The sequence below is a fragment of the Rhamphochromis longiceps genome, linkage group LG10 (assembly GCF_057381845.1).
Source record: "Rhamphochromis longiceps isolate RC_006_pf linkage group LG10, R_longiceps_female_GT1.1, whole genome shotgun sequence".
Classification (NCBI taxonomy): domain Eukaryota; kingdom Metazoa; phylum Chordata; class Actinopteri; order Cichliformes; family Cichlidae; genus Rhamphochromis; species Rhamphochromis longiceps.
This window is the reverse complement of record NC_140566.1, coordinates 9,461,937-9,489,577: the sequence shown is the minus strand read 5'-3', so window position 1 is coordinate 9,489,577 and position 27,641 is coordinate 9,461,937. Positions and strand designations below refer to the sequence as shown.

The 27,641-nt window shown below is 40.4% G+C and overlaps 2 protein-coding genes across 2 annotated transcripts; both read right to left on the bottom strand.

Moving 5' to 3' along the window:
* Nucleotides 1-71: 71 nt before the first annotated feature.
* Nucleotides 72-16,786, bottom strand: dhrs11a (dehydrogenase/reductase 11a). The gene is made up of 7 exons (XM_085420060.1): nt 16,424-16,786; nt 3,759-3,968; nt 2,897-2,991; nt 2,257-2,386; nt 1,272-1,364; nt 1,118-1,183; nt 72-1,036 (listed from the first exon to the last, which is right to left on the bottom strand). The coding sequence occupies exons 1-7, from the start codon at nt 16,553-16,555 to the stop codon at nt 995-997; spliced, it is 768 nt and encodes a 255-aa protein (XP_085276186.1). The 5' UTR covers nt 16,556-16,786; the 3' UTR covers nt 72-994.
* A 311-nt stretch (nt 16,787-17,097) lies between these two features.
* ggnbp2 (gametogenetin binding protein 2) lies at nt 17,098-26,426 on the bottom strand. The gene is made up of 14 exons (XM_085420058.1): nt 26,283-26,426; nt 25,353-25,460; nt 25,066-25,146; nt 24,687-24,940; nt 24,355-24,453; nt 20,898-21,011; nt 20,572-20,781; nt 20,303-20,477; nt 20,028-20,216; nt 19,811-19,943; nt 19,580-19,705; nt 19,357-19,502; nt 19,043-19,255; nt 17,098-17,866 (listed from the first exon to the last, which is right to left on the bottom strand). The coding sequence occupies exons 2-14, from the start codon at nt 25,443-25,445 to the stop codon at nt 17,663-17,665; spliced, it is 2,037 nt and encodes a 678-aa protein (XP_085276184.1). The 5' UTR covers nt 25,446-25,460; nt 26,283-26,426; the 3' UTR covers nt 17,098-17,662.
* Between the last annotated feature and the right edge of the window lie 1,215 nt (nt 26,427-27,641).

Sequence of the window (27,641 nt, the reverse complement as noted above, 5' to 3'; positions counted from 1 at the left end):
AAAAAATGATTCAATATGTCAGGTGTAATAAAAGCAGTTTCAACGTCTACAGAAAACAGAAACATAACTACTTATGGGCGACTTTTTATTTATTCATTTAATGAGAAAGTTCCAACAGAAGGGTACGTGGTTCTAGTAATACACGTGCACAGAGTTAGTTTCCTCCACTACAGAATTTTCCAGTGTGTCCTTCTTGTAACTCCTCAGAAATGAATACAAAGTGCAGAACATCTGAAGTTATACAGGCAAAAAAGGGAGATGCCCCTATGCTTCACATACAAAGGGTTTCTCTCCTTATGAATGGAATATGCTGAATATGAATGTGTTTGGAATGAATGTGTTAAATATGTTTGTGAAAACATAAAGGTAGTAAGGGTGGCAGGATGCACAGACTGCTTATGGTTACTGTCGGTATGACTTACTTAGCCTTGTCTAGCTTTTAGTTAATGTGAGCCCACATCTATCTCTAATCAAAAGTTAAAATATTTATTAGAAAAATGAAATGGAAAAAAACTTGTCTCTTATAAACAGCAATTACCAATTTTCAATTTCATTTCAAAAAGATATGTCATATAAACTACAAAAAAAACAAACAAATGGAAAAAGAAATAAAATCGTGCAATCAATGGCATACGCTTCCCTCTGAAGTGATGGCCAAGCAGATGACCACACAACACAGCAGCAACTCTCTCTATTTGTTCCTATTGTAGTCTGGATTTGGCTCAGTTCAGCCCTGAGCCCAACAATTCACACATGCCACTTTGCTGCACTCAGTAGTATTTTTGTAGTGTTTTCCAAAGTCCATGCCCTTCATTTTGTTGCACAGCTTCCTTAAGCCTTCTGCCTTTGTTGACCACCGCCCCTGCAGACCTGACACAGCTGTAGTTGATTTTTTAATACCATCCCACCCCCCACAATCTTTGCACAGCAGAGGCTGCTAAGGAGTCACCGTGGTGCTGTCTGTCTGCTCCTCCTGCAGCTCACTCTTCTGCTGCTATGACACCTGCTCCACTGGCCTCATCTGCACATCTCCGATCTGAAGATAGAAAACACTCAGGAATCAGCTACCACTCAACTACAAGTCAGTACTGTAACAGTCCCAGACAGACAGAAATACCTGGACGTGAGGAGGGGCACTGAGGACAAATGTGACTGCACTGGCTATGTCTTCTGCTTTCAAACACTGCAAAGCAGAGGGAAAAGGTTTTATTAGCACAACAGCAGATCGATAATTTCACATTTGTTGACTTCAGTGATGTGCACAGCCTTACTTTCATACTCTCGTACACTGAAGCTGCCTTTTCTGGATCGCTGTTGTGGTGTCGGAAGGCAAACTCCGTCTCCACTATTCCAGGAGATATACACTGCAGGGCAGGAAAATGAATGACAAATGTGCTCTTTACATACAGGGTCATGGTGTCTACAAATATGAAGACGTCAAAATGAAAACTTTTAAAGATACCACATATACAATAAATACGACTCTTTATAATTAAACACACGTGTGTGAGTTAAAAATGAACAGCAGGGTCAAATCAAGTATCTGATTGAACTTCAAAACATGCTTTCAAACGCATTTTATAGAAGTGAAGACAAAACAAAATTATGATTGTTACACCTTCAACATACTGTGCAGTTTATTTTTACAAGCATTTCCAGGCATTTGTGACTGGAATCGTCCCGATTTTGCAGACTAACGAGAAAGTGGGCTAGCGAGCCCATCATCATCGTCATCCTCAGTGTTTCCATGGGAGTACATTTAACAGCGAGCGATCGTAGCTCAGGAGTTGGCAGTTTGTCTTGTAATCGGAAGGTTGCCGGTTTGAGCCCCGGCTTAGCCAGTCTCGGTCATTGTGTCCTTGGGCAAGACACTTCACCTACCGCCAACTGGTGATGGCCAGAGGGGCCGATGGTGTGATATGGCAGCCTCGCTTCTGTCAGTCTGCCCCAAGGCCGCTGTGGCTACAACTGTAGCTTGCCTCCACCAGTGTGTGAATGAATAGGGGAAGAGGGTCTCGAAAAGCGCTATATAAATGCAATCCATTATTATTAACAAACATTACAGACTCATCCAAACTGAATTCAACACAGTATCAGATTTTTTAAAGGCTTTTTAGGCTTAACACTCCCACTTTATGCTGGACTACGTCTGTGTTGTCTGCTCGGAGTCCTCTTCACACTGTTGGATTTTATGTGATCCCATGTTTCACTAAGCTAAAGACAAACCTTTGCACTATAATGCAACGACTAACTCACTGTGGCTCTGATGTGGGTGTTTGCCTCTCGAAGCTCTTGCCGTATTCCCTCAGTCAGAGCAGTCACAGCATATTTAGTGGCACAGTAGAAGTGCTCATCGGCACTTGGCACCACTCGGTGCCCACCCATACTGTAGAAAATGAGAAAGACGAGAAAGATATATGAGCCGGTAATTGCTTTTTGTAGCTCAACGCTGATTCAACACCAAGTAGCCAATCCTCTGAATTTCCTGTGGTGTTCTTTTAAATGACTTAACCAGTGCATTATTAGATTTCAAACTCTGTATCACTTAATATCGGATAACTCTATAGCCTTAAAACACTCACAGAGCTATAGCTCTAAACAACATTTGTGTCAAAGTTTAAATTCCCATTTTTAATTAAGGCAATTCTAAGAAAACCTATATTGATAAAAATAAATGCTAATATAACAAATCTATAAACAGTTTTCAGTTCAACATGTGGGTGTTCTTTGCATTGCTCTTTGCATTGCTCTACATCCAAAATGTGCCAGATGGGGCTTAAAATTGGCTTTACTTAATACCTGCAGGATTAAAATCACCCAGAACAAACTGGCTGAGGTATTTTCACATTAATCTATAGCTTTGTTCCTAGAATTGTATGTTCCTTGTATAGCTTACCTATTAATATTGATAATGTGGCCATCATCCACATTCCTCTCCTTCATTGATTTGTACGCCTCACGGGTGCAGATGGACAAGGCTAAGACATTCACCTGCAGCAGAGGTGAACACAGCACATTTCTTTAACTTTAAAATAACCTACAGTATGCATGTATTCACACATCGGTGTATGAACCATTCAGCTACAACTTAAAAAAAGAAAAGAAAAAAAAAAGACAGAAAATGAGAATCATTTGTGAGATTTGCTTGTACTTTATTGTAAAGAATTTCCAATGATGAAAGCTGTTCACTGGGTCAGTGTGTTAAACCATCTGAACCTGCTGCTCCTGTCCAGCTTGTAGCCTCCAAACTGCTTCCGTAGTGACATTGAGAGAGAGCAGGTTACCACGAGTGTGCAAGCAAGATAGGGGGAGGTGACCAAACAAGGTCAGTGTGCAGATTAAATACAGGCTAAAAATACACTGCTGTACACGTTCAAGTGGGCTGCCATGACAACAGATGAGCAAGAGCCAGAAATGCTGGACTCTGGAGACAGAGATTTGGGTGCAGGGGGGTCTCCAGTGGTCAAGAGCTCAATGAATCAAAAGTCTCAACAAGAGACATAGTGCTGGCTTTCATTAGCAGGCCTCTGCTGTGCCAGAGTCTCTCCCCAGAGCCAATGAAGCGGCCTTTGTGAGGGGAGGGAGCAGTGTGTATGTGTGCTTTTACTCACTGAACAACACAAAAACAAGACTTGGACTCATAGTGAGCAACCTCCTCCTTCTGCTTCACTGTTTAATAGTAGTAATCAATATCACATAAGAGGAAGCTCTAACCTTCCCTTTTTTGCGTTAATATTATTGTCAGCGATCCAACTCACATCGATCATGTTCCTCCAGCCCTCTGTCCTGCCACTGAGCAAAGGCTCATTGTGGGCCAGTCCAGCATTGTTGATGCATACGTCAACGCCCTTGTGCAGTGTCTTGATTGCTGAGAACATGGACAAGATCTCCTCTTCATTGGACAGGTCACATTTGTAAGGGATCAGCGTGCCGCTGTAGCCCGCACTCTGACATTCTGCTGCCAGCTTCTGAAAAAGATAAATCACACCCAGTTTGACTGCACTGATATATTTGTTAAAGAATAATCACTACAAAATGTCAAGTGCTGTTAATGACCAACTGATTAACTTTCAAGACCACGATTAAGATTACATCAAACAACCCACCCACTCAGGAGAGCGTGGAGAACACACAGCACAGCACCAAAAAACTAGATAGTCTGTCAGTCAAACCACCCAATGATTCCCCCACTCAATTATAAAAAGCATATTAACCGAAATTCCGCATTTGACCAAAATCATAACCATGACCCCTCATAAGAAGACGCCAGCTTTGCACTGATACGGACAGGCTGAGCTCGCTACAGGTCGAGCAGGCTGCACTCTAACCAGGTCAGCTGGCCGTCCACCACTATCGGCGTACGATACAAACTGACACAGATCCCCCTGCTAGGCACAGCTGTGCCAGTCACCTGATGCCTTGCTCTGGGTGCCAGTAAGACAGAGGCAGCAGGGGTGTGGGGGGCAGGTGGAACACCAAAATGATGCACAGCACTATAATGTCAAGGATAACATGTTTCAAACTGCACTGGTGTTAGAATTTGTCATAGACTGCATATAAACGACAAACACTGCAAGTCACCTCACAGAAGCCAGGAATTACCATATTTGAACAAGAGGGTGGAGTGCCAAGTTATTAACCAACGCTAGCTGGCTTGGTTAGAAAGATACCTTGATAAACTGTTACAGGTTTATCATACAGGTATAGTAGGTATCTACTAATAAGTGCTAAATGACATACACTATAATACAGACTGGAAACCTGTCCAGGGTGTACTCTTTCTCTAACCATCCTAGCTAGCTTGGTTAGCAATTGTAGTATCCATGACAGGAACTCACTGATGTGAACAATCAACAGTAAATGTTGGTTTTGGTCTCAATCCCACATAAGAAAACAAAAAGGGATTATTTACAGGTAAGTCCCTTTGTACTGCTGGCCAGGCATACAAGAAGCAATCCATCATAGCCTTGGCAGAGATGCCAACTTGTGCACCAGAGAAAAGATAAGAGACCCAAAATGCCAAGCGGCCACACAACATGTTGAGAGAGTGATGATTTATTCAAACGCTCCCGACACTCAGAAGAGAGTTTACCTGCCCAAAACACATCATTAGCCAATAAAGACCTAATCACACTTCCGTGTCCCTCCCTTCCCCTGCAAATGAACCCCATTTTACAAGCAGAGCATGTTGTAAAGATAAAACACACATCTTCTCATAGTTCAAAGTTCACAAAACCTTATGTGATCAAACGTGTCACAGAAATGACACGTGATGAGCTGTTGTTACGTTAGGCACCTACATCAGGGCACAGCAGGATGTAGTAAGAATATAAATGATTAAAAACAGCAGAACAGAGCTGGCTGTCACTCACCAAACGTAGCACATACTGTTTTATCTACAATGTCTATATGACTATATTGTGGCACCTGATCTACAGTACAGTCTGAACATGATTCCTCTGCAGCCACCCCTTTAGAGAACTTGTTAAAGCCTGTTTTTATAATCAGGACGATATTGGATTGAGGAATCATTTTGATGTTTTTCTCTAAAATGTATAATAGAGAGAATGCCCCCCATCTTACATGTCGCAGCGTGCAGATTTCCCTGCTCGTCCTTTAAGCCGTTTAACTTGGATTATCCAGAAAGAAGGCATTACCCAAATAAAGCTGTTAAAATGCTAAACCGCTGAAAACACTACAAGCAACTCTTTTGCTCGTGCTGTAGACAGGTGAACCGCTCCCTTTATGCACATTACCTGTGGTAAGCTGTGAAGTGCGGTCTGTTTCACTACAATAAGTCAATTATCTGAGCTGCCTTTAGACCAGCCCTCTTTACTTCACACTTGCCTGAGTCCGTTTAGAGACTGGCCCTCAGGCACGAATGAGCAGGCAGAGAGCCTGCTGGAGAGGCTCTGTGGAGTTTAACGTAAAGGGGAAGCAGGGCCAGTCTTTTGTTAGAGAGGGGGAATTAGTTGTGTTACTGTGGCTGAAGCGGGAGCAGCAGAACAAACCGGGTGTGATCTCGGTCCAACGACAGGAAGTCTCAGGCTGTGAATCTGTGTGTGTTTGTGTATGTAGGTGTGTTCTGGCACCAGATGCACCACTGTAGTTAGTACCAGACCTCATAAAGGCCACAGCAATAGAGCATGCTGTCCTGCAGATAAGCAGCCAGGTCTGAAAACACAACAGCAGCATAGTTGGAAAATCCAAGATTCATTCATCACCATCCAAACTAAACCAATGAAATATGTTTTGGCGTATTGTGAAACAGAACTTTAACCTCCTAGGACCTGGCGTCCACATATGTGGACATCACATTTTGGGTTATTTAGACTAAAATACTCAATTTTGCTCTACATGGGCCTGATATCCACTTACGAGGACATTATACTGCCACTGTTCTATCAGAATTTGAAATGAATATCCTCATATGTGGCTCTTATTTTTCTTAAAAACAAAAATAAGGTAAAAAAGAAAAAATCTGGTAATTCTTTGTTTTTACATTCATTGGGCCCCAATATGCCCAAATATAAAGAGAAATTAAAAATGCATGTTGTGGAAGAGTTCAGGTCTTAGGAGGTTAACGATACAGGCTAGAAAAGCCCTAAGACAATGACAACTAGCAGTGATGTTAAATAGCAAAACACAGTGTCCCCCAGGACACCTTGCCCCCAAGGTGTCCTGGGGGACACCTTGGATGGATGGTATGTTTCTTTGGACAAGATTGACAAAATGTAAACGCTTTTACAAGAGATCTACCAACCAACTGGTCAGGGACTGACTTAGCTGGTCAATCTCATAGATGTTTAATTATGAGTGTATGTTTCAGGCATGCACAACATATACACACACAGCAGCACAGGCAAATAATCACTTGCACGGTCACAGCCATGCACCAACTTGTTGTTAGTGTGGAAGCTCTTCACTTGAGTGAAGACACCAGGTTTGGGAAAGTAAACCGTGGGGGGACCACCACAAAAACGTTTGTAATAACAAATCTAATCCAATACCTAAATCATCTTCACCGAGCTGAACATGGACATCAGAGCCAGCCACAAGCCAGCAGCCTCGGTATGAGGAAAGAAGTCTCGGTATGAGACTTTTTTGTAATTGGGTTTATATGAAAATATCAATTTGCAGAGAAGAAAAGTAGAAAAGTAAACTGGACATAAAAAAAAGAATCTTTACCAGCCTGTCATGCTTTGGGGAAATCTAAGTCAGCCAAGAAAATTGCTGTTGAGACTAGACTGTCTTGTAAAAGCCTATCAAATAGTAGTAAAGTAACTGATAACACAGGAGGTGAATGAAATTCAAACAACAAAATATGATATAACAGACTATTAGAGTAATGTATTTACAAAGTGCCCTGCAGCAGTCTCATGTACATGTAATAGTCACATTCGTGGCCTGTACGCCCTGCAGGAGGCTGGTCGTCAAAGCAAGGAAGGGCCATCATTGTTCCACACCACGTTTATCAATCACTCACTCACTCATGTGGAACTGGTGTAAAACACACCAGCAAAGCAGCTTAGAAGAGATAAAAATAAAGATGCCAATGTGCTGAAGGCAGAGAAGCTATAAGTGGTGAGCCAGATCAATAGCACAAGGCAGCAGCCATGAGCTGAGAGAGCTGAAAAATTAGATTAGTCTCAGGCTGACTCAGTTCTCTTGTAAAAAAAAAAAAAAGGAAAAAAAGGGAGGGACTGTGTTATAGGGCACTGTGGCTCATCTGGTAGGTGGCTAAAAAAAAAACTAAATCAAAAGATGTAATGCAGCCATAATTCAGTCAGTGATCCCTCCCCTCTTCATCCTTCCTGTCCAGTCTTTTAAGTACCTGGGTGACACACAAAACAATTTAGCCTGTCACGGTGCATTTTCATCCTCATTACAGGGGCTGTTGTCCAGTGATTACAAAAAGTGTTCAGGAGGAGGGAGGGAGAGCGTGTTGGCAGGCAGAAAGTGAAACAGAAGGAGGGAGAAAGAGAAAATGCATCCTGAAGCAGGCTGCATAAAGCTTATCAAAACACACTCAGTTTTCAGTATGCTTTACAGGAAGGCAGAAGAATACAAGCACAAGATGGCAAGTGCAAGCTTCAATGAAAAGTCAGGGCAATCACAAAACAGAGAACCAAAATAACATTTGGATATGTTAAAAAATAATTTAAAAAAACTTGTAGCCACAGATCGGGCTAAGACACTTGAGTTTGCTAAGCTGTGTCATTCACTCTACAGCTCAACTATCATTCTGTGACATGAAAATGCACTCAAGTGTCATTCACAGTTTGACTGCGGGGTCAAGGGTGAAAGTAAGCTGTATAATAGGATTGCAGTAGGGTAGGAAGGACGGTTGTGCAATTATCTTGTGTTCATGCTGCCACTAAAAGGTCTAAAGGTTGAACAGAGTGGTTTTATAGTGCTTTTCTCATGGAACACTCTAATCAAGACAAGGAGATACGGAAAATAATTACAGCCTTTCTTAGTAAGTCACCAACACGCTGGGGAGTTCCCAGCAACGAGGGATCAAGAAGAAGGCGAAAATGCCTCCCAGCGCTTTGACAAAAATGTCACAGTGGGCACACAGTGTGCACACTGACTTTGATTTCAAACACACTAGCATGCAAATCTAAAATCAATGATTACGTGTGCATGACCAGGTATATGTAACTGGCTCCAAAGAAATGCTTTTAGAACTCTGACATGCTAAAGGTGCTGCAGGCAGCCAGGTGTTGTGTAACAAACTGGTGCAACCAGTGTGGTTACATTTTACTTTGGAAAAACCAAGTGATAATGCCCAAGTGAAGGTAGACGCATGTCTTTTAGCCTCTGAAAACAGTTTGATGGGGAAACTTTTCAACTATGTGTCAATAACAAATAACTACAAAATCCAGCCTTTATTCTTACGTTCACAAGGTCATCATATGATTTTTAAAAAATGGCTCTCCAGTTCTGTTTGTAGTTGAAACATGCTGAGGGGGTGAAGCTTCCATGCATCACATTGGTTTAACAGCTCATGTGATGGGTTGTTTGTGCACCTGATTGTGGCTGTCGTTACGGCAACTTTGCGCTCACTGCCACCCTGATGCTGGCTATGAACCACATCACTATGCATGCACCCTGATGCTGGCTATGAACCACATCACTACGCATGCAAAGTTTGTTGATGACCTGAGTCCGGAGGAGACAACAAAAAACAACCCCCCCCCCACACACACACACACACACACACACACACACACACTGGAGAGTTGATCCAACACGAAAACTTTCAAAGTGGGCCAGCCTGGCCTATTTAACATGTGAGTCTAGAGTAGCCATAAAACGTCTCCAATATCAGACAAACACCCAATTACAAATCCAGTTTGGCTGCTGATGAAGTGAGAACAATCCAATTTGCATTCCTTCACCCCACCCCCACCCCACAGCCTCAAAAAAAGGCTGGAACTTGGTGAACTCGTCGCTGATTTGGAGTACATAGCACCATAAAACTCCTCTATTCAAAGATCCTGACCTGCTGCTACAGTGTTCAAGACATTTCAGTCCTTCTGCACTTCACGTTTTGCCGCACACAATTTCACATATCATACATGCAAAAAGGAAGAAAACTGGATTCCAGCAAGTCTTTGACAGTACAGAACAGGATAGGACAGGAAGAGCTCCACCTATCACAGCAGGAAACCCGGGGAGAGAATGTCAGTGCCATTAAACTTCACACCTGGAAGGATGATAAGCACAGACAGGACAGCACAGCGGTGGTGCAGGGAGAAAGGCCCGTAGGGGTCACTGAGCTGCCTCAATCTATCAGACTTCTAACTTCTTCATATCCAACTAATGGTGAAGCAATTAAGACCATTTAGAGCTTTCAAAAATCTATACAGAGCAGTGAAAAGAAGGTTGCTTTTAATTAAAAAATGCAGGAATACTGCTTGTGTTTCAGTAATGCTTTAATAATGTATTAGAGTTATAAATGTATCTTGCTTTCCTCTCACAGAGCCTGCCAGTATGCAATAAGTGAAAATTAAGTTTCAAACAAATGATTACTTCTGACTACAGTAAGAGAGTAGAAATTGAATTTGTATCAGTGTCAGAAATCTGCATCTACATGCAGTTTGGACTGCTGCTTTCCTATTTGAGAAAATGCTCTTATTTTTTGTGCCTATGTCAATGTTGCTCCTCTCAGGAGGGATAGGGGCTGGGGACTGAATCCATGGAAACACAGTTTATTAATTAGGTATACGTCTCTGTCAGCTCACAGCTCAAGTGGAAAGCGTGCAGTCAGTGGAAAGGCTTTCTGCATGGGTAAGACAAAAGCAAGCCGAAGGAGCTGTGAGGTAACCTGATGAGCTCAAGAGAAATTTGATATGAGGGGGGAAAAAAGGATATGTGGAAGGAGAGATAGCAGCAAATATATTAGTACTATACTGCTACAAATGGGAGCTTTGGAGAAAATGTTTAAACAGCTATTTAACTATGTGGTTTGTTCTAAAAGAAAGAAAGAATTTGTACTAAAACAGGGCCAAAATGCAAAGTGAGGCAGAAGATTTTAGACAAATAGGTAAAGCTGTTTGACCTGACCCACTTCAAATCCTTTCTGCAGTAAAATCTATTCACTGTGAAACAACAGCACAGTTTGCTCAGACACGACCTAGAGGAGGTGGTCAAGACAGCTTCAGATTTGCAGACAGAGACGTAGATTGCTTTATTACTGTGCCACCTCAGCTTTAGAAGCATGACTGAGCACCTTTTACCTCCTTCAGAATAAGCATGATGCTGAAGCAGGTCAGCCAGTGCCTGAAATTAAACTTCAGGCTCACCCGCCAAGAGCTTTGAGTTTTAAATTAGGATTTACTCACGCACGTAAAAGATGCCCGTGCCAGAGGCTACTGTGTGCAACAAGCGGTGAGTCAGACGTCTGTTTGTTATTAGCCCATTGAATAAAGTGAGCTGGATCACAGGGACGAAGTCTTAAAAAATGAATAAAAAGCACTTTATTCAAGGGCTATTATCTCCACTGACAGTCTCGATGAGGAAATACACATAATCTGCCTTTCGTATTTCATATTCTCAGTATTCTAATCCCAGAATGTTTTCTTTTGCTGAGCTGATTTTTTTTTTTCATCTTAGATTATCTCCTTTGGGCATACTTTAGGCAGAATCCCTGTGGCATCTATTGCAAACAAAACCCTCCATCAGTCTGTTCAGCACTAGAAGCCGCAAATGATGTTCGCTAAATTTATCTGATCTAAAACTGCAGCTGCCAAAGCTTTGATTTTTGACATGCGCTTCACTTGTCCAACGCTTCAAAAGCAGGCTGGATGTCTGGGTTTGATTTCATCTGCTTCAAATGGACCTGTGTACAGACAAATATATATTTCTATATATAAATAAAGAATTCAATTCAACTCAATTCATTTATATAGTGCAAAATCACAGCAACAGTCGCTACAAGGCAGTTTATATTGCAAGTTAAAGACTAATATAATACAGAGGAAACCTATAATCAAAGAACCCCTTATAAGCAAGCATTTGGTGACAGTGGCAAGGAAAAGCTCCCTTTTAACAGGAAAAAACCTCAGACAGAACCAGGCCCAGGAAGGGGCAGCCATCTGCCATGACTGCTTGGGAGTGAGGGGAGGGAGATGGGCCACAAGTTACAAGAGTCAGTATTTTAATGACAACTAATGATTAAATGCAAATTAGGTAAGTGAAGAAAAAACACTTGCCTCATGGGAAGGCCTACTGTCGCATAACTAAGGGAAGATTCAGGGTCACCTGATTCAGTGCTAAATATATGCTTTGTCAAAAAGGAAAACTTTAAGGGTAGACAGGACAGGATTTTTTTTTAGAGAGGGTGTCTGTCTCCTGAATCCAAACTGGGAGCTGGTTCCACAGAAGAGGGGCTTAAATCTGAAGGCTCTGTCTCCCATTCCACTTTTTTAATAGGACAGGAAACACAAGTAAGCTAGCAGTCTGAGAGACCAGACAAATGTTCTTTCTGGAATTAGTGTGGATTAAGACCAATGACTATGTAAGAGGCAGACATTACTATCATGAAGTCATTTACTGGTTTCTAGGATTGCATTCTGGGCACACTATGGGTCCGTAAGTAGACTGATTTATGAGAAAATTGGATGCCAAGTGAAAAGTTTTTGGTTAAGAAGTCACATTAACAGTGTATGGGGAAACAGACACAGACACGGTTACCTGGTAATTAGTGTTAATTAACAGACAAATCTATCACAAACATTTTACCCACTGAGATTAAAACAGAGACTTCTGAGACTGACTTTACTACAATTACCACACAGCAAGTCACATCACTTTCATATACTTGCAGCTAGCATGCTCCAAAAGTTACCAAAACATTTAACTTACAAAACTAAGTTTAACTAATAAATATAAAGTCACCTAATAAAATAAAACTCTGTATAGTAGAGTATCTTGATGCATACTCAATTTGTCTAGGTAAAGAAATCCGACAAATTTGATTCTGTACTTCTGGATGTTGTTTTCAGTGGGAGAAACATTATTGAAAACACAACATCCACATGGACAGAATCAACTTTCTGTGATCGGCACACTATCATATTCAGATTTTCCATGACTGTTTCTTCACGTTGTGATGAATAGCAACCACGTTCATTCTCTTATGAATGTGTGTTTATTACTGCCTCCTAATATACCGTGTAAGCAGAAACAACATGCATATACGAGCTGTGCAGGCCTGAGTGACTCAGAGGTCTTAAGATGAACAAATCAGCAAGTGTGCTCTTCTTCTTTGGTGTCAGATCTTAGGCCAAACTAAACCATTCTAAAACAATTCTGCTTGGTTGTGCCCCTCCTTACCCCCTTCTTTTACGCTACTATGATGCAGTGCCTGCATGATGTGTGCATCGTGCTTTTCTTGGCATACGTTAAGATTGCAAGAACGCCATTTCTAAATGTTTAGCATCTTCAAAAAACACATGGACACGTTTTACAAGAGCCTTCTTCCAACAAAATAAAAGCTTCTCCCACTGGTCTTACAAGATTTCAAAGGAATAAATGAGAAGCCGTGTTTCCTCTACTTGGATGCTGTCTCCATTCCTGCACAAAGCCCATGGTGACCACATGTCTCCCTCCAGCTTGCAGCTCCCCTACTGCCTACACTATAGTTTCACAGACAACAAACCAATAGTGCTGCCACTACTCTCCACTCCACTTTCTCAGAGTTTTCTTTACCCAGAAAACAAAAAAATCTTCTCACTTTACTCATTGTTTTAGCTCATCTAACACGAGGGATAACGCAGCTGTTAAAAACACTAACTACAGCAACATTATTTCCCAGAGTAAAAGGAATAAAAAACTGAAGTGACTTCAAGAACAATTGCTTTGTGATACATTGCATTTCCCACTAGCAGCATACCAGCTCTACAGCAAGAGCCCAGTTTACACAGCAGGGAGAGTACAATACTGTCTTTGTCCTGCAACTCACACACACACTCTAAAGTCTTGTACGAGTGATGGTTCTGCCTTAATCTGACAGAAACCTTTCATTCTTCACACCCTCATAAACACAACTATTAGCTGAAGCTTGTATCTATGTACTATAAAATCACAAAAAAGTGCTTCAATGCTTGGTCACTTAGTGGACAAACCAATGAGTGCCTACTACCTGACCCCCTCAGAATCAGCTGATATTTTTGTGCAATAACTGCAGTTTAAAAAAAAGTAACTTAAAAGCAATGCAAATCAATTTGGGGGGGGGGGTTGGCCTATCCCAGCCACCATAGGGCGAGAGGCAGTGTACACCCTGGACAGGTCTCTGGGCTGTCACAGGGTTAACACAAAGAGAAAGACAACCATTCACAATCACACCTATGGGCAATTTGGAGTCACAAACACAAACAATGAAAAAAGACCGAAAACACCAACTTGTCTCCTTGTAATTCACGCTTTCACAACAACACGGCATTTGGAGTTCCTAATACCCATGTTGCGACAATAATCCTGTAAAGGTTAGTGAAATGCAAACTGTTAATGCAAACTGTGGAGATGCAGAAACTGCTGGTTATTTAAAAAAAGGCACATTCTTATCTCTTATCTCTTTGTTTAAAGGAACTCAATCATTGTTATCAATCCCAGCACCAGCTCTTAAATGACATCCAATCATTATTCAGTTGCTCGTGTTTGCATGCAGCTCGTGCTCACACCATGTGTGAGCTAGCATTAGCATAAAACAGCAATGAGAAACACATAACACTGTCATATATCACTATAACACATGATTTCATGTACTGTATGCTGTATAAAGAGACCAGCAATTAAGTATAATTATGACAACCTGATTCATGTTGGATAGCTAAGATCTATACCGGGCAAGCTAGCATTAGCCAGCACATTGAGAGCTCAACCTTGGATGTGATTGCAAAAAACAAACAAGTCAGTGATGCTGACTGTAGCTTTCACCCTGATGGCTAAAATGCCACTTGGTTGTTTATGTACTAAAGTGGAGAAATTACTTGATATTCAACGTAGCAGCTAGCTGGCTAACCTAAACTTGCAAAAAATACTACCTAAGCCCGCATCGGTACCGGTTTAAGTTGTTCTTACATGTTTGAACCTTGGTTGTGCTGGAAGCATCAGTTAAATTGATGGTTAACATCAGTGATTAATAACATTTTGACGCTGGGAGCAGAAGACAAGCACTGAGTTACTGATGAGTGAGCGCAACTGTCACATCTTTAAGTTTTCACTGAAACTTTAAACCAAGTTCTTCACAATGTGCTGTTAGAAGCTACCGAGAAGGCCAGAAATGTTCTCATCTTTGAAAGTTGCATTAAAAGTCATTCAGTTTAATTCATTTTCATCAATGGATGAAAGGAATGTTGCATAGGAATATTTAATTTAATGGAATTGACTGATGTTAAAGCATGAGAAGGAAAGAAAATGTTAAGAATCCAAATACTGACATACTTAAAGGATACATACAGTACAACACCTTTTATATACACATATGACAGAGTTAACAAATACAACACATTGGCTGTCTCAAAGGTGGCGATGTGTGAATGCAGTAGGCGTTCTGCAACACAGCACTGGAATCTCTGGGCTGACAAGATGTGAAGCTTAATAATTGGCCAACAGGTTAAGCAGGGTGCACCGCCTTACAGTTAAGCAAGAGTTAGTGGGACAGGGCCTATAACACCTACCTCTGGGGAAGCGTGGGTGTTACTCCAGTACTATAAAGAGTTTCTGCCTGTTCCTCTGTCAACCACTGAAATATTTTTTGAATCAAATCCACAGTTCAAAGAGTTAATGTCAGTTCAAACATAATCACTCACAACACTAATTACATTCAGTTATGAGAGGGGGACTTAAATAGTAACTGGATGAGTCTTTTACTATCATAGTGGGGTTTATGTAAGCCCTCTGTGATACCAGTAATTAAGCAAAATGTGTGTGCATCCAGACGGACCAAAACAAAAGTTTCAGTGGAACTTCTCCAGAATTTATTTTTTAATAACATTGTCATTTTCCATGCGTTTTGATTATTATATTGTTTAACATAATCTACTGAGCTAAATTAAAATGAACTAAACAAGTATAGATAATACTTGCACACACATTTTACAACAACTTGAGGGGTGTAAAGCTGGTGGTTTATATGTTTTGATTTACTTGTTATTCATGTTTGACTGAAAAATGCTTATTACATTAGGCTTATTACACTGTTATCTATGTAATCTATGTAAAATTAACGTTTAATAACATTTGGGACTTTGAATGTATCAGGCGGTTAATAAGATTGTAAAAATCTATTTCTGCCTATGTAAGAAGAAAATATGGGTCATTTGTTTGTTTGTTTGTTTTTGAATCCGTGCTTTTCTTGCTGTGGGCTCTGTCCCACACAATAGTCAGTTAACTAGTATATCTTACTTAAATGCAATAAAGCTTCTGACTGACGTCGCTGGGGAAGATTAACCAAGAGAAAGGGAAACGAATAATAGAAAACGTAATGAATTAGGGGTGTGGCTGGCTATGTGGTGGGTGGGGGTGCAGGTACAGGAGCATCACTGCCTTCTGATTTAATGGGTGGTACTTTCTCTGAGTGGAAGTCCAAAGTACAACAATGTCCCAGCAGTAATATGGAAAATTGGCAACATTAGCTAGTCGGAATTTAGCTATTATTTACACCTCTTACGACCGTTTGACCTTTTTAATTTGAATTTCGGCACAATCTGTTATAAAACCGTGTGTTTAAATTGACCAAATAAATAATATCGATTTAACTGGCTGTGATACTGGGGCTAAAGGTTTTTAGCTGAAATTGATGTTAGCTAGCTGTAGCTACTTTGTTGTTGCTTTAAACAGAGCTAGCTTCTCCTTTGAGTCGAACAGACTTGTTTCACAACATTAATTGATATTTTTCATTAAAATCACCCACCTCTATTTTGTCGACATTCCTGGCACAACCAACAACCCTCATGCCTTGCTGGACCAGTGCCCGGGCTACAGCGGCTCCGATTCCCACCGAGGCGCCGGTCACCAGGGCCACTCTGCCTTTCCACCGCTCCATCTCTCCACCGGCACTGTAGCTACACAAAACAGCCGCCCCTATGCTGCACCTCTACCTGCTTAGTTCAAGCTCCTACAGCTGGGACTGCAGCTATTATGTGCGATAGGTTCAAAATTAAGGCTGTAGTAGGTTCGGGCTCTTGTATCAGTCTGAAGCATCCAGGACAGCAGTAACCACTGCGCGTAAACCCGAATCCACGCGCTCCTCTGGCCGAAATATGAAAAGTCCAGGCGTGAGTAAATGTTTGGTTCACATCACCTCCCACTTTCTTTTTCAGCCCTGGGGCCTTTACTTTTTTTTCCCCCCTTGTGGTTAAATGCCGCCCTCCGCCGGGCATTACGAGAACAACAACAAAGGTATGTTGCTTTCATGTATTTCCTGCAAATCAAAGTTTTTACTTTAATTTTTGAACTCTCACGCGGTTTGGGTAACCATGCGAGAAAAAACTAAAAAACTAAAAAACTAAAAAAATAAATAAATAAATAAATTAAAAAAAATAAAAAAATAAAAAAAAATAAAAAAATCACACCATACAAAATGTATACTGCATATTAATAAATAATCTTTATTTAGTAAAGTCTGCACATTGCGCTTTGATGTCACACCCAAATCATTTTTAAAAATGGATGTTTATTCTCTGTAAAATTTCATATTTAGAATTTCTGTACACATTTAAAGGTACAACTTTTATCACTACACTAAAGTGTCACCAAAGAGAAACAAAGTAGAAAAAAAAGAAAGAATAACCCCCAACAAAACCCAAACATAAAACAAGATTCCTAAACTTTATCCCTACCATCACAGCTTGCAAAGCTTGATTATTGATTCCACTGTGCTTACCCCGATTTCCCCCAGAGAAGACCAACAAATAGCTAGGCTTGGTCAAAGAGAGCTACAGGTAAGAAGTGTCCAAGAAATGAGACGTGTGTTGGTGTGCAAAAGAGAGAAAAAGAGATGACAAAGAGAAGATAAGAATCACATTTACTATAAAGGAGAAGTGACTGAACAAGACACAAAAGGTACTCCAAGAAATCTTTCTAACAATGTTGCAGCAGTGGTCGTGAGTGTTTTTTTCCCCTCCCCCAGTAGGGAGATTTATTAGTGCAGTTAGTTGACACTAGTTGTGGCAAACCACTTTCCACAGACCGGCTTACTCCGCTCAGTGGCACGGCAGTAGTTTGTGAATTTCTCTTTCAGGAGCTGTCGGTACTGGTGGCGGTTGTTGTAGAAAGACTGGTTTCTTTCTAGAAACGCCTGAATTTCATCCTGCGTGAGACAATTCTCTTCGTCGGAAGTCACTTCTGAGTCATCCTGTTTTAAGAACACGAGCAGAATAGAGAACGTGAGAGCCAGAACAGAGACGTAACCTTCTGAATTTCTGTAGGCAGACTACAAGTAAAGATGTTTTTTGTAACCAAAAGAGCTAATCAAGAGCTGAGAAACGTACAAAGCATTTTAACTGGGTGCTTGAAGATGCATCTCACCGTCATTTAAGATGTAAGTAAGTGAACTTATTTTTCTTAGTTAATCATATCCGTCAGATAAATTTGCAAGACATTGATAGTGAGCCACATACAAAGCTGTAATGCTGTGAATGCTATAATTACATGAGTGGTACTGCAAGTGTTTGATATACAAGTATAAGCCACTATTTTGAGGAAAAAGTATGTTCTGTAGATGCAACTTTTACATCCTGGTGACTTGTGGAAATTAAAGTTATGCATCTCTTGCAGGAGCTTAAAAATAAATGCCTGAATAACTATGTGGGGCTGCTGCAGACATAGTGGCCAAGTGGTAAGATGTGCTTCAAGAAGGACTGTGTCCAGAAATATTGTATTAATTCTAATTTTAAAAACCTGATATGTAGCTTAATGCAGAAAACAAGCCAGCTTCCCAGCCAGTTTTTAAGGTAGGTGTGCTGAGGTTTAACTGGGCCATGCTTGAATCCTTTATATTCATACTGATAATCATTTATTGTGCCAGTATTCCGTTTTAAACTTATGCAAATATACCTGAAATCAGTGTGAAATCACATCAATCATGTGTGACGATTTTGTCAGGCAGCAATAAATCCAGATACAAGCTTGCTGGCTGAAGCTCATCTGAAATACAGGCTGCCTATAATCTTTGTAGGAATATAAAGTGTCTAGGCTCATCTTCTTGACAGTCTCCTCACTCACAACACTCATAATAAAGCTGCAGTTCATGTTAGTGTTGCAAACTTTGCATCTGCACCTAGGAGATCATTCATCAGAGGCTCTATGTAGATTGGAGTGAGTAGAGCAGCAGCAGTCAGAGTTTGTGAACTGGGTGAGAGAGATTGTGCTGCTCTGAGCAACTGTAGCATAGCAGTTGTGTATAATTTATTCACACCATACTATCTGACTGTACGTTTTTACCATCCAGTCTCCAAAGCTCAAAAAGGTATTGGGGACATTCCTGGGTAGTAGTTACTACATCTCTACAGTTAACATATTTCTCACTTACCAGAAGTTCTACAAGACTTATATTTGCCATTGCAGGCCTCATGTGAAGGCTGAGGTTTTTCTGATGTACAGTCCACGGTAACCGTAGAGCAATACTGGCAAATGTATCGCCACATAAGGTGGAAAAGATTTCTTTGGTTCGACATGTGTGCGTTGAAGGCGGACTGTGGCCTGTTGTGTTCCCATCTGGCATGAAACCTTCACCCTTATGAGCCTGTGAAAATGTGCATCATGTTAGTGGGTAAACAGTGCTAAAGATTTTGCATACAGCATATAAAAACAATAAAAACAAAACTGTGTACTTTCTCGCCTTACCTCATTGCTACAGAACCCCTTGCCCTTCCTTTTTTTCTTTTTACTCTTGCACTGTGCATTTTCCTCAGAGTGTGGCCAGCAATCAACACAGCTGTCCATTCCATCCTCCTTGTCTTCAGCACAGTGATGAAGGTTTGGGTCATCTCCTTCAGAAGATAAAGAACCGTGAGGCAAAAATATGAACAATATCCTAAATTGAATCTTTGTTCTTCTCAAAACAGACCTGCTTCATCGTGGTTGCAGATTCCCTCGGAGCAGGCGATGTCAGAGCCTTCTCGCGATCCCGTTTCGCTGCCTTCCATACTTGAGGAGTAGCCGCAGTCACTTCCATTGCTGTGTGCTGACAAATCTGGAAAAATGGATGAGAACATTTGTTTTCCAGCTTTAAGCTAAGACCCGTGTTACTTATCCTCCTTAAAAATACAGGACTGATGTCTGTGTACATTTGTTTTACCTTGTTTGGTGTTGTCTGGGCAACGACAGGAAGTGCTCCTATTGGTGGCGACGGTCTCATCACAGCCGGCTTCATCCTCCTCATCGTGGCTACCACAGACCTTGCAACTGCTCTCCACAGACTCAAGAGAACCCTGGGAGTGAGGCAAAGAGAGATGTAGTTGCAGAACAACAAAGATAAATAAAAAAGGAAAGCCAGATTATTAGATCATGATTACCTCATCAAGATTCTTCTCCTTGTCCTCTCCCTCCTGTTCAGATGTATCAAATCCGCACTTGTTTTTGCGTCGATTTTTTCGCTTTTGCCTCTTTTTCTCCTGCTTCAGCTCTTTGGCTCTCTCCTCCTCAGACAGCTCCTCGACAAACTGCTCCAAACGGCTGATGCCCTGCATCTTCTCCACTGCCATCTATGCATGTAGTGAAAGGGACATTACCTTGGAGTTGAAACAGCCACAGTGCATTTATCATCTGATAAACACGTAGCCATATGTACCTCAAAACCTTTACGTAGTGCATCAATTCCCAAATGGAACAATATCTGCCAGGTCTGCTCCTCGGCTCGGAGTTTCTGCCAGATCCTGTGGAGCCGCTCATAGAGATGAATACCCAGACAGGTCAGGACTTCCTCTTGTGCAATGTCAATGGTTTTTGCATGTCTCTCTCTGCGTCTTAAGGAAAAAGTTAATAAATAACAATCAACTGAAATCAGAAATTATCAAAAGGTAGAAAATTACTCAAAATGAAAATTTGAGCCCGACTTACTCGTATCCTCCTGAGAACTCGGGCTCTGCCCTGCCAAGGAGATGAGCGATAAAGTCGGTTTCACAGCAGACGTGGATGTGCCGTTCATGGGGGCAACAGCACAGTCCCTCATACAGCGCAGCACAGTACCCCTTCTCTTTATTGCAGTCCACCTCCCCAACCAAGATGTTATATGCCCTCAGCACTTTATTTTTACAGTCTGTGCAAAACCTGAGGACAAAAAAAAAAAAAAAAAAAAAAAAAAAAAAGAACACACCATTAGTTTCCTTTTAACAACTAAAAAAAAGAACATTTTACAAATAAAAGTTAAGATAGGTAAAGATTACCTGTGTTTATGCAAGTATGTCTCCAGCGTCTCAAGAAGACAGGCACTGTCAATCAGTACCACCTCATCTCTGCACTCCTGAGACATCAGCTCCCACACATCCATCCAGCTTCCCCTGTAACATACAATTATTACACCAATGTCATTCCAGTGAACAGTTATCAGCTTCTAAACCTGCAGAAACTGATTTTTTGGAAACAGTGGAGGTAAAGTCTATCCAATACTGACATGTCATTTTAAATAACACGTTATAACACTTTGGATATTTACACAGACAGCAGACACAGACGTGTTATCATTATCATCATTAGGAGTCATCTGAGGCCAGTTATTTTACCTCTCTTTAGTGAGCTTTGTAAAAGGGAAATCTCTAGCTCTTTAGCTTCTAAATGCTCTTCTATGTTGATTTCTATTGCCAGTATACATATTATGAAAAATGCTATACTGCTGTGAATATCAAGCAGAGGGGCTTACAGACTGACATGCTAATACCTTGATTCACACAACAGCATTATTATCAGCTTTAGAGGGATTGGCATAAGTTAGCCTGTTTTGCTTTCAACAACTTACTGACCAAACGCAACGACCACCTTCAAGCTCTTCAATGCCAACACAACACAACTGAATGAAAGATATGGGTGTAACCAGGAGTTTCAAACACTTTGATCAACAAGACTGGGTGTAAATGTCTTAAATGCATGACTGTGGTAGAGCATGGCTTACAGGCATATTTTTTTCCTAGCAGAGCACAACTGACACAACACTGAATATTTGTCTACCTCAAATATATCAATAATGCCACTCGTTTGTTTATATACTTTTTCTTCTTCGAAAGAACATGTTAGTTTTATTTAGAAAAAGCGTCATGCAGCATGTCCAGAATAGCAGCTCTGACTCTGTTTCACTACTTGCAGCACAAGTAGCACAGTAACATGAAGTGTTGCTAACTAGTTTGCTGGTAAAGAACACTGAACTCATCAGTTTCCTTTTTCAGCAGAGCCACAACATATGCAATGGTATATGCAATGTATATACACTTATACTGTCACGTAGGGCTGCTCGATTATGGCAAAAATGATAATCACGATTATTTTCACTGAAATTGAGATCTCGATTATTTGACGATATTTATTTAACCCTTTAAGACCTACCATAGAACCAAGTCCGCCAGAGCTTATATTATATTTTTACATGCTGTAGTGCCATTTTTGGGAGCATTTCAAGTTGCTATACATCAATACAACTGTTATAGCCCATATTTTAATAATATGTATGCATTAAGTCAGTAATTAGTAATTAATTACATTAGTAATTACATTAATTGCAAAAAAGTGCAATAAACTACAAAAAAAAAATTGAAAATCGTTTTTTTTTTTTTTTTTACATATATTTCTACTTGGGGAAATTTAAGAGGCTTATTCCTCAAAACTTTAAATACAAAAAAGTTGCAAAAAATAGTTTACAACAACAGGAAATTTATTTTGAGTGTCTTCATAGTTTTATTTTGGAGATACAGCAATTTTTATATACTGCAGGAAAAACAAAAAACAATCCTATGATGCAAATTTGCAAAGAAAACAGCATGTGCATCAAAATAAACTATTTCCAGCTGTGCAATTCGAGTTCTAAGCATCCCAGAAACTATTCAGAAAAGTCAAACATGACTTATAAAAAACACCAGTATAGGCTTTTAAGGCCTACAAGTAAAAAACTACATTTTCCGTGAAAATGACGTCACTTCCGGTGTCTGTCAGGAAATGGCGGACATTTGATAGTTCGTGTTGACATCTTTTTCAATGTGGGAAGTGTTATGAACAGCTGATCGGATCGGCAAAGTGTGTTTCTGGAATATTATGTTTTTGTTCCTGCAAACGCTTTTTATGCAATTTTTGCAAAGCTATATGTGGAAGGAAACCGTGGCCGAGGACAAGCTGATGGCATCAGATGTAAGTACAACTCCTCCGGTTTCATATGCAAAACAAATTATTGCGCTAGCTTACGTGGTTCCGGTTCTACAGGGATTTAAAGGGTTAACAATAACAATGTATTGAATAATGACTTTAAAAAAATAATATAAAATAGTGTGCAAATACTGATAACAGTGCAAATGTTTGCAATATAAAAAATTAATGAAAAATGTAAACATTATGTTTAGTGAACTTTGCAGTGTTGCTCTGTGGTGCAGCTACGACACCGTAGCAAAGTTTACACACTATGTCTACTTCGGGTTCGCGGAGTCAGACGTGGATCACGTCTGACTCCGCGAACCCATAATGTTTCCACACCACTGAAGGTTTTTTTTTTTTTTTTTTACCTCTCTTTTCAACCAACAGCAGTCACTCTCCTCTCCAAATAACTTCGGCTTAGCTTTCCGAGCTTTCCTCGGGTCCTCTTAATTGTTGTGATGCTGTTCGAAATGCAGAGAGGTGCGCTCGATTTGCCACACGGAGCAGCGCGAGAGTAAAGCACGAGGGGGGGGGGGGGGGGGGCTAATAATCGGCTCAGTCATTTTTAATGATCGTTGAAAGCCCAGATCGTAATCGTGATTAAAATTCGATTAATTGAGCAGCCTTACTGTCACGCAAAGGTTTAGGGTTACTAATGAAACCTGAAGCACTACAATCAGCCGATTTCAGTTAGTGTGTCAGAGGAGGAAAACAGCAACGTAGTTTAGAGTGTGAATATGGACATTTTTTTCATTTGCACAAAAGAACGAGATAAATGGTAAAGTGGAAAACTGCATCCAGGACAGAAACAACCACATTATGCTGCTAACAAAACTTCGGTTCTTTTGCAAGCATCTGCACAGACTGCATGCTAAAGCTAAGCTAGTAACTGCATTATTTTCAAGAAAAGTGTTGTGTGTAATATGTGGAATGGTGGCTTGAGTCTGCAGAGGCCTGCAGAGGCAAACGTGAAAATGTGCATCATGCTAGTGGGTAAACAGTGCTGAAGATTTTTCATACAGCATATAAAAAGCAAAACAAAATTGTGTACTTTCGCGCCTCATCTCATTGCTACAGAACCCTCTCATTTTACCTCTTGCACTGTGCAACTCCAACACTGATCACAATAAACAGCGTGAAGACCTCAACAAACATGTACAAACATTTGACCCACAGCATTCAATTAATTCGCATGAGTGTTGCTGCTTGGTGGTTACTCTCAAAACGGAGCCAAAGAGAACCCAATGAGAATCAATAGGAGAATTGATAAGAAAGAAATCAATAACGGATATCGATAATTGAATTGGAATTGCTAAATTCTTATCAAATCCCATTCCTAATGTGTACACAGGCCATTTTCAACAAGTTTACCTGAATACCTGATCATGTAAACACAGATGAAAACCGTGTTTTGTCTTCTGTCACAATTCTCTTAATTCTTTCATTTTGTGAAAAACAACATCTGAAAGAACATGTTAATGAGCACAAGATAAAAGTAGGAGCATTACTCACCCCAGAGGTTTCGGCTTGTGTGTGTCTAAGGAGTGTAACTGGCAGCGTTTGTTCTTTTTACTTTTCGGAATAGCGTCAATCACGTCATTCAATTTTGCCCTGTTAAAAAAAAATTTGAATAAAATAAAAAATGTAAAAATTATAACGACTTTAAATAAAACAGTGTAAGTACACTACTATCATCTCTGACACTAAACTGGTAGAGTGGCAGTAGCTACTGTCACTGCTTGTTAGAAACCTGAAAGCCTTGCGTGTACATATAAGAGTTAAAAATTTATATTGATTAGCACTCTGACCTGTAATAAAGCACTGTATTTTTCTCTCCAGCTTACCCATGGACATAGAAGAGCGTGTAGAGTTTCTTCACATCTGCCAAACATGTCTTGGTGACAGAGAGCATGCCTGTGGGTTTCACAGTGAGGGGCTCCAGGGCTGGGTTCCCCGATTCCACTAGATGTGAGAAGAGACGCTCCACACTTCGTCTGCAGCCCACGCATGGAACCAGCTGAGCTAGTGCACTGTACACCTCTCTTGATGCCACCATCAGAGCAATATTCAAGTCCTGCTGGTTCAACTTGGAGTGATACTGTGAGCCAAAGAATCACCACTGTTAGCAAATAACAGAGGGCAAGCTACCTCTTAAGCTAAGCTTGTGTAGGTAATAGGATTTTTTTTTTTAATTTTAGAAGAAAGGAGTAGAACAAAACTCACCTCAGAAAACTGTTTCAAGTGTGAAGTGTTTATTTCGTGACTATCAACATCCATTACACTGTCAGAAAACTCCATTACCATCTGATGAGAGACACGAGGTAACTGTAAGGCTTAACTGTATTCCTGTGTTACATTTTAATGTATATCAAATGAGCATAATCACAGGCAAAACTGTCTCTTTGCTTTGACACTTTAACGGTACAGCAGTCACATGCTAGCTTCATTAACATTTCTTTTTTTTTTTTTACTGTGGCTATACCAAAAGACAAAACAAACAGCTTTCTCACCGTGAGTGTTTCATCGATATACAGGGGGATCTGTCTTGCCAGAAATGGGTATTCCTCTTCCCCCTCCCTGCAGATTGCTACTAGGCGTGCCATGACTTCCAGTTCTACCTGCAGATTACACACAGCAAACCCCCTGATCAATTTGAACACAGGCTACAACGAGCTAATGCTAATCTGGTGCAGGTTACTACCGGCCAACAACACGATCAAGCGATCTGACAAATCACCAGGTGCAAAGGGTGCTAATTATCAGCCATTTGCTGAATTTAACTACATGTGTAATGGTGCAAATGCAGATATAGAAACTTGGATACAGATTTGTACCGACCCTAGATTTATCCTGCTAAGTTAGCAAAACAACCTGGTAAATGAGAGCTTCAACAGATGACGAGAGCTGAATTGCGTTTAATGTCGTTATATTCATTTGCACAAGTTTGGACCAAAATAATTCCAGTCATTAAGACGTGTTTATTAGCGCTGGCATTTTTATCGCTGAGCAGGATAAACCAGTAACCGGCGAGTAGCAAGTTATCATTAGCATGTTGGCTAATTTCATTTCCCAAAGCGCTTTTAGAAAGTGAGGAAGCCAGTCGGCGTATTCAGGACGCGATGTTCTCCTCATAACTGAGTGTATGACAGCTTAACACATACTTTATATGTTACAGTGTTGCTTTAGTTTCCCTACGCCCTGTCGATGCGAGTAAACTTGGTTAACTTATCCGTTTGCTGATCGTCAGCGTCGCGAATTCTACAAAGCTAACATTAGCAAGCTTGAATACGGCTAATATAAAGTTCAGCTGGGTGACTGGCTACTTAGCGTCCGACACTTTCGTCCGTTTTTGTTTTTTTTTACCAACACTTACACGATTGATTTTTATTATCTTGGCAGATAAAGGCGCACGACTACAACTAACTATTGATTTTACTTACCCTCTCCTGAAAGACTCCTTAAAGAAATAAACAACTGCGACAGTGAGAGAAGCTGCTACGGTGGCGGAATCTTCATTACTGATTTCACCTTTGCCCTGCTCACGTAGGCGCTGACGTCTTAAAGCGTGCGGCCTACAGAGGGCGCTATGTTGGCAGGAAAAAGCCGATTCACGTTCACATTGTAAGTGTAGATTGAAACAAATCATAATCTTAGTGTATCATAGAGTATAGTATATCATATTATAGTTCGTGGCAATTCAGACATAAAACTAAACTTAAATAAATTCATTCATTGTAATTTACTGGATTCTTTAGAATAAACTGTTTCATGTTTCTAGAGCCGATGATAATGCTCATACGTTTGTGAGGATGGTGGTGGGAATAGACTGGTGATAATGCACAAAGTGCATAATTTTAAAATGATTAAACAAAGCGTAGATTTTATTGTCATATTTCGTTGTATAAACTAGAATAACCACTGAGATTTGAGTAGAACATTACTGTGAGAAAAAGAAACAGGTGCTTAATAGCTGCATGTTACATTGAGGGTTAGGCTATAATTTTAGCTCATTTTAACAGTCAGATTTGACAGTGAAACAATTGTGATGGAGTTGAGCTTTATTCAAGGGGCCAAATAAAAATATTTAATGAAACAATTGGGAAATGCAAGCATTTTTTCTTCACAATCCCCTTCTTGTAGGGTCTGAGAAAATAACTGGTCAAATCAATATAGTGACAAATTATTAGTTTAATAATTTATCAGGAGTCCTTTGGAAGTTGCAAATTATGGACATAATTCAAAGATGTTTGCCATGGCCTTACTGTCTGCATGTGCATCTTTATTTTACAGATTGTGATCAATGTCATATTCCAAGCCTTCATGACACTTTTTTTCTTCCCATCATTCTACTACATTTTGATCTTAGTTTTATGTGTCTAAACAATGCAATTTCTTCATTTAATTGTCCATTATTTTCTATTTAACCCTTCTATTTTGAGCCTGATCAATAGTTTGCATCTTGTGTTGAAGTCCATTTTCTCTCATTAAGTATTTTCTTTATGATAGACTTGGATAATGATGATGAGTGGTTTCATGTTGTACAGGGTTTCATCTTTTTCATGGAAATGATACTGCGATCATTCACCATTTTGTCTGCTGCTGATATCCTGTTCCTTGAACTTAAAGAAGAAAGTCTGCACCTGAAGTCATGCTGTGGTACTACTTTTAGCTGCTCCTGTATTTCCAAGATGTAGGGGTGATAACAGCAGGTAGCTCCGCATATTTGGGTTGACATATTTTTATGCCAGAGGCCCTTCCTGAAACAACCCTCAAAGGATTTTTTTTGTCCAATCCCAGGA

What these genes read in the sequence shown, in the direction of transcription:
- ggnbp2 (XM_085420058.1), bottom strand. Translation starts at nt 25,445, where the DNA reads ATGGCACGCCTAGTAGCAATCTGCAGGGAGGGGGAAGAGGAATACCCA. An exon ending in ACGCTCTTCTATGTCCATGG is followed by an intron (nt 24,454 to 24,686) that starts GTAAGCTGGAGA and finishes TTTTTTTAACAG; the next exon opens with GGCAAAATTGAATGACGTGA. An exon ending in TAAGTCTTGTAGAACTTCTG is followed by an intron (nt 17,867 to 19,042) that starts GTAAGTGAGAAA and finishes TTCTTAAAACAG; the next exon opens with GATGACTCAGAAGTGACTTC.
- dhrs11a (XM_085420060.1), bottom strand. Translation starts at nt 16,555, where the DNA reads ATGGAGCGGTGGAAAGGCAGAGTGGCCCTGGTGACCGGCGCCTCGGTG. An exon ending in CACATTATCAATATTAATAG is followed by an intron (nt 2,387 to 2,896) that starts GTAAGCTATACA and finishes CATTTTCTACAG; the next exon opens with TATGGGTGGGCACCGAGTGG. An exon ending in CAGTGTACGAGAGTATGAAA is followed by an intron (nt 1,184 to 1,271) that starts GTAAGGCTGTGC and finishes TCTGCTTTGCAG; the next exon opens with TGTTTGAAAGCAGAAGACAT.